This window comes from Gambusia affinis, linkage group LG20, assembly GCF_019740435.1.
Source record: "Gambusia affinis linkage group LG20, SWU_Gaff_1.0, whole genome shotgun sequence".
Lineage (NCBI taxonomy): Eukaryota > Metazoa > Chordata > Actinopteri > Cyprinodontiformes > Poeciliidae > Gambusia > Gambusia affinis.
Window position 1 is genome coordinate 13,781,865 of NC_057887.1, and position 10,077 is coordinate 13,791,941.

General features: G+C 36.7%; 1 protein-coding gene across 1 annotated transcript; it reads left to right on the plus strand.

Annotated features, from left to right (window-relative positions):
• Nucleotides 1–1,010: 1,010 nt before the first annotated feature.
• Nucleotides 1,011–5,470, plus strand: bub3 (BUB3 mitotic checkpoint protein). Its single transcript, XM_044103748.1, has 8 exons — nucleotides 1,011–1,220; nucleotides 2,151–2,345; nucleotides 2,430–2,499; nucleotides 2,708–2,859; nucleotides 2,943–3,101; nucleotides 3,253–3,430; nucleotides 3,827–4,043; nucleotides 5,165–5,470. The coding sequence occupies exons 2-8, from the start codon at nucleotides 2,151–2,153 to the stop codon at nucleotides 5,172–5,174; spliced, it is 981 nt and encodes a 326-aa protein (XP_043959683.1). The 5' UTR covers nucleotides 1,011–1,220; the 3' UTR covers nucleotides 5,175–5,470.
• Nucleotides 5,471–10,077: the final 4,607 nt, after the last annotated feature.

A 10,077-nucleotide genomic window follows, 5' to 3' on the forward strand; every position in this document is an offset into this window, starting at 1 on the left:
CCACAATACTTCGACGACCGAAGTGAGAAAGCCACGACAGCATTCGAGTAGATGGGAGTTGTTTCATCTAATCAGGTGGCATGTGTATTTCCGTAGAAGCCACACAAATTACGTGACTTGGGTCTCCAATTTTTTTTCTTACCAATCTGCTTTGCAATTATTGGAAAATGTAAAGTAATTATTGATTATAAGAAAACAAGATGGATATTGGTATCTAGGTAGCAAAACTGTGGTCTATATAAAATAATTAATTATTATGCATTGGGTTGATTTTTAGGATTTTCCTTAATTATATATGTTTTTAATCCATACTCCGAATCTATTTATTTGAGATCAGCCCTGCAGTTCAGGATCCAATTATCTCCAACATTCAGTTCATTCCTGCAATCATCATGGTGATGATTGCAGGAATACACTCCTGACAATTTGCATTTCATTGAAGCAGTGACGCTTCTGTTTGTGAACAGACTCCTTTACTGTTTTAAAGCATAGAGAGAAATATATTGCTAATAGTAGCACTACAGCAAGTGGTAAATCCCACTGACTTTTCAACTTTTAGAGTTCTGTCTTCTAAAAAAAACAAAAAAATGGGATAGTATGACAGTTTTTAACAATATTCATAACATTTACAAAGCACATTATTATGAGAGACTGCTTATAATTGTCCTCATGAATGAGAGCGATGCTTGACTAAACCAGGTTAATCAGGTACATTCTAATGTAGGCAGGATCTGCTACCAAAGCATTCCAGGTAATAGAATGAATACTGCATTCACAAAATGCATGCTTCATGAAAAATTTGAATACATTTTATGGCTAACAATATAGTGCCTAACCTAATACTCACTACAGACCAGAGTTTTGCTACCTAGATACCGATATCCATCTGGTTTATTTTAATCAATAATTGCTATCAATTTTCCTATAGTAAGAAAAAAAAATGGAGACCCATGTCACGTGATTTGTGTGGCTTCTACGGAAATACACGTAGTTTTAAAGCAAACCAATAATGTTGCAGGCGCCAATTTGAACGCTAACGTCAGCCAATCAGTGAGTTGATATTGTTCCTTGTGCTAGCAAGCGAACTAGCTACACGCGACTGCCTCGCTTTCTAGCATTTTCTAACAGTATTTTTCACATTTTAATTTGGTCTGAGTCGTAATACTTAGTCCTGCGAGACATATTACCCAATCGCGTTTGTACAACACGAAACTGAAGCGGTAAGTAAAGTGAAAAAGCTACCACGAATGTTTGTAGCCACTTGCTAACGCTAGCTGAACTGGGCTCGGTGTAAATACTGGAGCTAGCTGTATAAGAACAGTTATGACTTTAACCCCAGCTAAGTGAAAAACAAATAGCCCAGAAACGTGTGAAAGATTTTGATGTTTGTTAAAGCTTGTGTTTATGTCATATTTATGGCGTAAATATTTGTTCTTTTGAGATTTGGAAAGTCATTGCCTTTACCATTGATTCCACGAATAAACTGCAGCTTGTTGTTGATTTTGGCCAGTCTTTCTTGTCCATTTTCTAAACTTTAAACTTACTTTGAGTTTAATTTTTTAGAACGCAATTTAGACGTTCTAGAAATGATTGTTGTCATCAAGTCAGCGTTTTGTAAATCTGTTCGTTAAACTCTGTATGTCCCTGAGTGGAACACAGGGTTTTAACGTTTACATAGTTCATTCACTGCCTATGCCATAACCTAAAGCTTTTGTTAATCTGTTTATCTATCCATCTAATTGTCCTTCATCTATTTATCAGTCCATTCATGCTTATTTCCTCTCCCGGGCTTTGTTTTTCCGACGTTGTTTTAAGTGTAAAAATATTTGTCACAGATTCATAGTAAGCTTCAAAAAAATATGTAAGCCTAATATATCTACCTTGCAAAGATTTTTGCTCTTTTGTTTTGATTTAAATCTTGCTCCATGTTCCATATGGCTGTAATAATGCATAATATTGCCAAAGGGGTTAATATCAAGACTTTGCTACAGAAAACTTTGGAAGAGATTGTGTTTTTTAATATTTCTGTTACATTGATTTGATTGTTATTATAAACTGTTTTAATGAACATCCAAAGTTATTCTAATCAGCTGTTGACTTTCTGATATTTATGGCTAAGTGTAGATTTACCTTATCCTCCTTTTTCACAGATGACGGGCTGTAACGAATACAAATTAAACCAGGGGCCAGAAGACAGCATCTCTGCTGTGAAGTTCAGCCCCAGCACTGCGCAGTTCCTCTTGGTTTCCTCGTGGGACTGCACTGTACGCCTCTACGATGTGGGAGGAAACACAATGAGGATGAAGTACCAGCACACAGCTCCTGTTCTTGATTGTGCTTTTTATGTAGGTTAATTTGCCTTTGACTTAATGCTGTCACCTTATTTAACGAGTGTGATGCAAGTGGATAATGTCAAGTTTTGCTTGCAGGACCCAACACATTCTTGGAGTGGAGGTTTAGATTCCCAGTTAAAGACTCATGATATGAACACAGACCAAGGTGCGCCTGTAGCATCGTTATAAGCAAAAAAATATGTACTACTTTGATACATGTTGTAACACTCTGACCTGCCATTACTGATTTCAGACAATTGCTTTTTCTCTTCTGAGCCTCTGTTTACAAATCAGACAATTGTACATTTGGTTGAATTTATTCACCTGCTGGTTTCTTATAAAAGTACATTTGTTTACTTTTATTCTTTGAGCAGATGCAGTAGTTGGAACACATGATGCCCCCATTCGTTGTGTGGAGTATTGCCCAGAGGTTAACGTCATGGTAACGGGCAGCTGGGATAGATCAGTACGACTGTGGGACCCGCGAACGCCCTGCAACGCTGGCACTTTCACTCAGCCTGACAAGGTGGCAAAACACATTAAAGGGGACTGTATAGATTTATTCCCTTTAACATTTCATTGGTTTTAAACCTGCTGACTTTTGTGAAGGTTTACACCCTCTCTGTGGCCGGAGACAGGCTGATTGTTGGCACAGCCGGAAGACGGGTATTGGTGTGGGATTTGCGGAATATGGGTTATGTGCAGCAGAGAAGAGAATCCAGCCTCAAGTATCAGACTCGTTGCATCAGAGCCTTCCCCAACAAACAGGTACGCTTTGTGCATGACAAAGAAAAGCTCTAGTCTGTATCAAATTTCTTCAAGTATTTACTCTCAACTGAAACTTATGTTATGAATACATATGTCTTATTGAGATGAGGCTGGATTGTAGTTTCCTTTCTGTTTTTCGTCTTGGTTTCAGGGCTATGTGTTGAGTTCAATCGAAGGCCGAGTAGCTGTGGAGTACCTGGATCCGAGCCAGGAGGTTCAGAAGAAGAAATATGCCTTTAAGTGCCATCGGCTAAAGGAGGAAGGAATTGAACACGTCTATCCTGTCAATGCCATTTCTTTTCACAGTGTTCACAACACCTTTGCTACAGGTACATAGAGTTTTCAGCAAACTGCAATGAGGTTTGTGGCTGTAAAATGTCTTTGTAAGCCACTATTTAGATATGATGTAATTGTAAAAGCATTGGAATTACAATTTGGACTCCTAAAACTCCAAAATAACCAGGTAAACTTTTACTTTTTCAGATTTTATGTAGGTCTGATATCTAAAGCAAAGTGGTCTCAAAAAACCTTAAATTAAATTTTATTTTTATTAGAACTTGAATTAAACAGTTTTTCTTTCCATATATTGCTCAACTGATTCTGTTTTGAAAAAGCTTCTTTTGACCTTTTGTCACTGACCTGTCACAATCTGCTAATAAAGACCTAATCTCTATTCTAACTGTTTAAAACTTCTGAGGTTGACCTTGAGCCTCTCCTCACTCCAGGTGGCTCAGACGGCTTTGTGAATATCTGGGATCCATTCAACAAAAAGCGCCTGTGTCAGTTCCACCGCTACCCAACTAGCATTGCTTCCCTGGCTTTCAGCAACGACGGCACCATGCTCGCCATTGCCTCGTCCTACATGCACGAGAAAGGAGACATCAGCCACCCAGAGGACGCCATCTTTATCCGTCAGGTCACAGATGCTGAGACGAAGCCCAAGTGAGTTTTCTGAAAAATTCTTTGCCTTTTTTTTTAAACCACATTGAGGCACATTGTCGTAATTTACACCACCCCCATCCCACCCGTTATGTTTGCAGAGAGCATGTCCAGCTGCAGGCACACCGATCTGTATCTCTTTGTCCACTTTTCAATATCCGACAGCTGAAAGACACAGAAGAGAGTTTCAGCTTTCCCATTTGGAATACCTGTGACTCTTGTAAATATACAGCAGGACCGCATGAGTTAAAACCTGATTAAAAGGCAACCAAATTCATTATTGCATATATAAAAGCTTCCAGTTGCATTTGGACTACTGTTCCACTCAGAAGTGTAAACTGCATTTACTGTCGGTCCTTCTGACCCACACTGAATATCTTGCACATCATAAAGTTTCTTCTTTTAGTATAATTTTTTACAAGTAAAAATCTTTAGTGTTTGTGGTAATTTTATACCTTTCTAGATATGTATAATAATATTGCTCATGTTTAATATTCACTCACTAATGGAAGACCATTCAACCCAGGGGTCTGCAATCATTATAATAATACATTACAAGATTTTTAGATGCATAACTTAAATTTATGAGCACATTTATTGAATGAATTTGGGTTTCCAATCGTATATAAACATTAGACCTTGTTATAAGGTTCACGTGGAGCCTTAAAAGTCTTTGAAATATTTGACACCCAGAACAGTAAGTTTATACAGTTGCTTTTTTCCCCTTTCTGGAACGTAATTTTTTATTCCTTGTATATCTAGTACATATGACATCATCACAATAAAGTAGACTTTGACTTTATGCTATTAGTAAATAAGTCTCAAAATGACAATATTATCACGTATAACAATTTTTGAATGTATTAATGTTTATGGATGCGTTCATGGAACAAATTGGTTAAATAGAAAAAAATTACAATTCTATCAATACAGCCAGTTTTTGGAGTTTTCAAATATTAATTAGACTTTATTGTTGTAAGAAATTAATCATGACAATGATAGAGGATACAATAAAGGCCTAAATACATAATATCAAAGTTCACCAGCTAGAATTTCTTTGAAAGATACTTAATTGTTTTCTGTTCTGATCTCTAATACAATTTATTTTTTCTTCTTCTTTAAAGGTCAACCTAAAACTGAAGCATAATGGACTCCTTCACCATCCTGGATTTCTGTTTGCATCCTGTGCTTTATCTGCCTTGTATGTTTGCTATAATCTACATGGTAAATATTTCTTTGTTTCTTGTGTTGTCTTGTATTTTCTTCAGCAAAGCTGATTTAAACTTAAATACTTTCTTGAGCTTATTTCCCTATGTTTAAAGTTCATAATTTAACATCACGCTGTTTCTGTCTTTTACTCCTTGTTTTATCACTGATTGATGGGTAAAGTTGACATATGAATTAAAATAAAACCTTTTCATAAACTTTGAGTCTGAATTCAATCCTTTCTCCACCGTTTGTCACATACCAGGAGGAGAACATGAGGTGTGCTAGGAATGTGTCAAAGCAGTAGTTTTACTTCTGACGATGTGTCGAGACAAAGTGGGGATTTTCTGGTTATGCTGGGGGCTACACTTGCCCAAGACAGTGACCTGTGCTGATATCCATCACAGTTTTGTGATCCAAGGAAAATTCTTGTTTGTTACTCTGCAAACTGGTAAAGAGCCACTAAACTGACTCCCCTGACATGGTGGCAACCTGCCAACAAGGAAGAATGTTGACTCTAAATCAGAAAGCATCCTGAGATTATTCTAACACCTTTATGACCTCAGTGATGGTGTTCAGATTTCTAAATCCACTTAAAAGTTTTAATGAACTAATGCATCATATATGAATTTGTCCAAATATTTTTGTATAGATTTAATGGGTTCATTGATGTTTTGGAAATGATTTTTCTGCTTTCTGGAAATGATTGGTTTGGTAAAATTATTGAGCACATTTCTGTGACTGTCTGAAACAAGCCAATATTTGACGTCTGACTATAGCTTGATATGAAGTGGCTTTCATTTTAGACCGTAATTACAGTCACTGAGGCAGATGCAGGATTGCATGGAGTTTGTTATTGGGGTTAAAGTGAATTATTTCTGTTCCTGTCATCTGGCTGCTGCTGAATTGTAGCTGAGATGTAGAGAAGTTTGACTTCACCTAGGATGAGGAATCTGGAGTCATTTTTTATGTATTAAAGTGGTCTAGGCAAAGTCCAGACCTGCATTAATTTAAGAATTTGTAGCTAAACTGTAAAACTGATGTTCAAAGATGCTTTCTATTCTGTCTGACAGAGCTTGAACTGATGAAATATATAAGCACACCACACATAAAGATATTTCAAAATCCTCTGTTTTCCATTCCCAACAGAATGTATAAAACCTAAATTGACACTATTAAATTTAAATAGCATTAACACATTTGCAGTGTCCTGTCAATTTAATCAGTTGAAGTATTTAATTCAGCTTTATTAATTGTCAGTATTCTACTACAAAAGCCCTCCATTTTTTTTTCCAATGCTCATGTGGCAGCCGTCCAGATAACCACACCAGTGTGTGGCTTGTGTGGCTGAGCTCTGGTTTCCAGCAGCTGAAGTGTTGCAGACAGTTTGGCTCTACATGAAACCGTTACATGACAATTAAAAAGGGTGACTCCGCTGCAGTGGCTTGTCAGGTGCATTTAACCTGACCACAAAGGGCTCTTATGTTCACTCAAGAGGGCACTGATGACCTTCAGTCAGACACCTTATCCCTCAAGACCGGCTTCTAATACAAAGGCGATGATACCATCCTTCATGAGACGCTGTAAGTTATGGGAAGTCATGTGACGCGTCAGGAAAATATTGACAACATTTTGTCTTTAATTTCATTACTCCAGACAGTTGTCAGAATGCTAACAATTCATTTATTTATAATTAGATGTAGAGGTGTAATGGATTTCACATTATAAATGAATGCTTTTGTTAAATTTTTTCCTAAATAAACTTTTCCATTTGTAAGAGACTTATTATAGTTTCCTGGAAGTAGTAGTTGACATTTGTAAATAGATTTCTGAATAGATTTTAGATATTTGTAAAGATTGGATTCAGATTTGGCATCATCAGTATATGTTATATTAACCATGCTCATTTTGGGAGCAAAAACCTTTCATAGATTAATTTTTTATGTTTTTTCTAATGTATCAAACACTAATCAAAGGCAGTGAACAAGCTTTGGTTTTGCTTGTAAAACTGAACAAAAAATATTTAAAGCAGAGGTATTTTACGATTTAACAATGGACATGATTACTTTTTCACAGTTATAGATAAATTTTTTTTCCTTGTTAAATTTATTTTGATCAGAACAAAGATCAAAAAATAGTTAAGGTGTGTTGTTTTTTTTTTTTCCAGATTGGAAATTCTGTTTTTTGTCTTTTGTTTTCCCTTTTAACCAACAACATACTGTTTCCAGAACATTGAAGCAGAAGATCAAGAAACCTGACCCTTTCTCTTGGACATGGCTGTGGTCTGCCACAGGACCTCACTCCAAGCTGTCCCCTGCTGCCCCAGGGAGGCTTTTAAAGAGCCTTGGCGGGCAAGACAACATCTTCTCGAGAGCATTGTAGTTACATTAGAGCCTAATTAGACGATAAACCTCAAGGCCATGTAACCCACTGCTAGGTGTCACACTAACAGCCATCTATCTCTGTCTGGGCCTGACAGGCAGCCAGTGTGGGTTGACTAGTGAAGGGTGCGCTCACCCGGCAGCTGGACTGCAGTAAATCACAAATCTCTCAGCGTGGCAAGAAGCTGGGAAATACATTTGGGATTCGAGGTTTCAGTTTTGCTCTGAGGTGTTGTGAAGGAAATGAATCAACTGATAAATGGGATTGTATGGAATTGGTGTTTCTACAAACCTTTCCAGAATTATGAAGCCCAGATTTGGTTCTTTATAAGCAGCATGTTGTCATTTATTCTGAACAGGAAATATGTGTTATGCTGAAACGACACTACAGGAGTTAATGGCATAGACGAATTGTCTTATCTGCTGTGTTAAAGCAACACAAAGAAAAAAAGAGATTAATAAATTATATCATTGAAAAGTTAATTTAAGTAATTCAGTTCATAGAGTGACTAAGAGTAACTTCTTAAGCTACTTAGCTCTGTTTTAAAAAAAGAAGAAGGTTGTGTTCAAAATGACACATCCAAGTATATTTTAAATGGTTGAGTGGAAGGAAAAAGTCAAGTTTGGGGGCAATTAATAAGATGCACCAAGAATATCCAGGACATTAACTACAACTGTGGCATTGCTTGTGTTAATCTAGACACAGTCCAAAGTGTCTATTTTGGGTTTGGGGGGAAATAGGAAAATAGTCTGAAATGTACTTATCAGGTAACCATAAATTTGGATTTTTATTTGGATTTTTTCAGTGACTCTTCAGTATGCAGCCCTGATTTCCAATGAAATGACTCCTCTAAACTCTTGAATGGGCATTGCGTCAGTTACCTTTGTTAACCACCTGTCTTATCCAAGCTTTTTCTTCCACTCAACCTTATATTTATATTTTGAAATTTCTACAATATTTTTTTGTCTGAAATACTTTAATAGCTTATAATTTTTTTTAAAACAATGGTATAAGGCTTAAATGAGCTCAGATGTTATCTCAGATGTCATCTGTGAGAAACAGAAGATGAGAAACAGAGATCAATCGGGTCATGTTTGGAAATGTTTTGTTTAACAGCTTCTAGAATAATTGAGACAGAAGATGAAATTGCAGACAAAATATGCATTCCAGTAGCTAAGAAAACCAACTCCATTTCATACATTTATTGAAACATTTAGACTTAGTTTAGGGTGTTGGAAAACAAAGTTTATACTGCAAATAGTTAACATTCCCAGGTATTCCCTGTCAAATTCCACCCGGCGTGGTTGTGAACGTCCCCAAGGGATGGAACCACATTAACACGTGTCCAATAGAAAGTTCAGTGAATTTCCTGCATTAATGACAGGTAAGATTTGGCACATCCCAAGAGAGAAGACTGGAAAAACATTTGTTCTCTCCATTCAGATAGAAATCAGATTGTACTTTTCTTTGTAGGCTGTCTGTTTCTACGAAGCTCCCTGGGTTATTTAATGACTTCATGGCCACAGGGCCAGGGTTACAGTTTGTCCTTTCCTGCAATTAGCATTCACGGTTAGCTTAGCGGAACTAATGCACCGCAGTCTTTGAGGCTCAGGTTTCCCTTGCGCCCCTGAGTGACTGCGGGCAAGATTTAACTGACTGCTTGTATCCATTTCAAGCTGCTTTAATAGAGCTTACTTGCAAAATCCCCAAAAGAATACAACATCAAGTCAGCTATTATCAGCGTAAATGTTGCAGTTTTGCTCTTTGGGGGGAAAAAAAAGGAGATTATGAATTTTATTTGTCGGTAATGCTTTTGGTTATTTAGTTACACAGCTGTTGACACAAGTGTCTCAAAGGATGTCTGACAGAGCCACGTATCCAGATCAATGTGGCGCAATTATGTCTGCTTTTATCTCTCATACATGTCTCATAACAGCATTAATTGATAAGTTTTGTGCTTCGCCCACTGACATTTAAGCAATTAGGTCAAAACCAACTGATATTATGGATAGATTTGGTAGACAGGAACATTTACACCAAAGCTTATTCGTAATTTTTTTTTTGGGGGTGGGTGGGGGGGTCACATGCAAATTCTTAATCAAAATTGTAATTCAGGTTATGCATGTATACAAATACATTATACATATACACATATTTTGATCTATGCATAGATATGCATGTATATGTATACTTTCACAAACTGCAATTTTGCTCCTAAATCATTGACATATCAGTCTAATGTACATGTTTTTGCTATTTCTATCACACTTAAATATTTTAGATCATTAAAAAAATTTTTTTGTATCAGTCTAAGATAACTTGAGTAAATAGATAAAGTTGAATTCATATCAGGATTTTATTTAAAAAATGAAAAAGCTATCCAAACAAACCTGGCTCTCTAAGACAAACCCGATAACTGAAACCCTGAACTTGATAACCGTCGGTGCCA

Coding starts and splice junctions, on each gene's coding strand:
- bub3 (XM_044103748.1), top strand. CDS start 2,151: ATGACGGGCTGTAACGAATACAAATTAAACCAGGGGCCAGAAGACAGC. Junction 2,860..2,942: donor CTTTCACTCAGCCTGACAAG/GTGGCAAAACAC, acceptor ACTTTTGTGAAG/GTTTACACCCTCTCTGTGGC. Junction 3,431..3,826: donor TCACAACACCTTTGCTACAG/GTACATAGAGTT, acceptor TCCTCACTCCAG/GTGGCTCAGACGGCTTTGTG.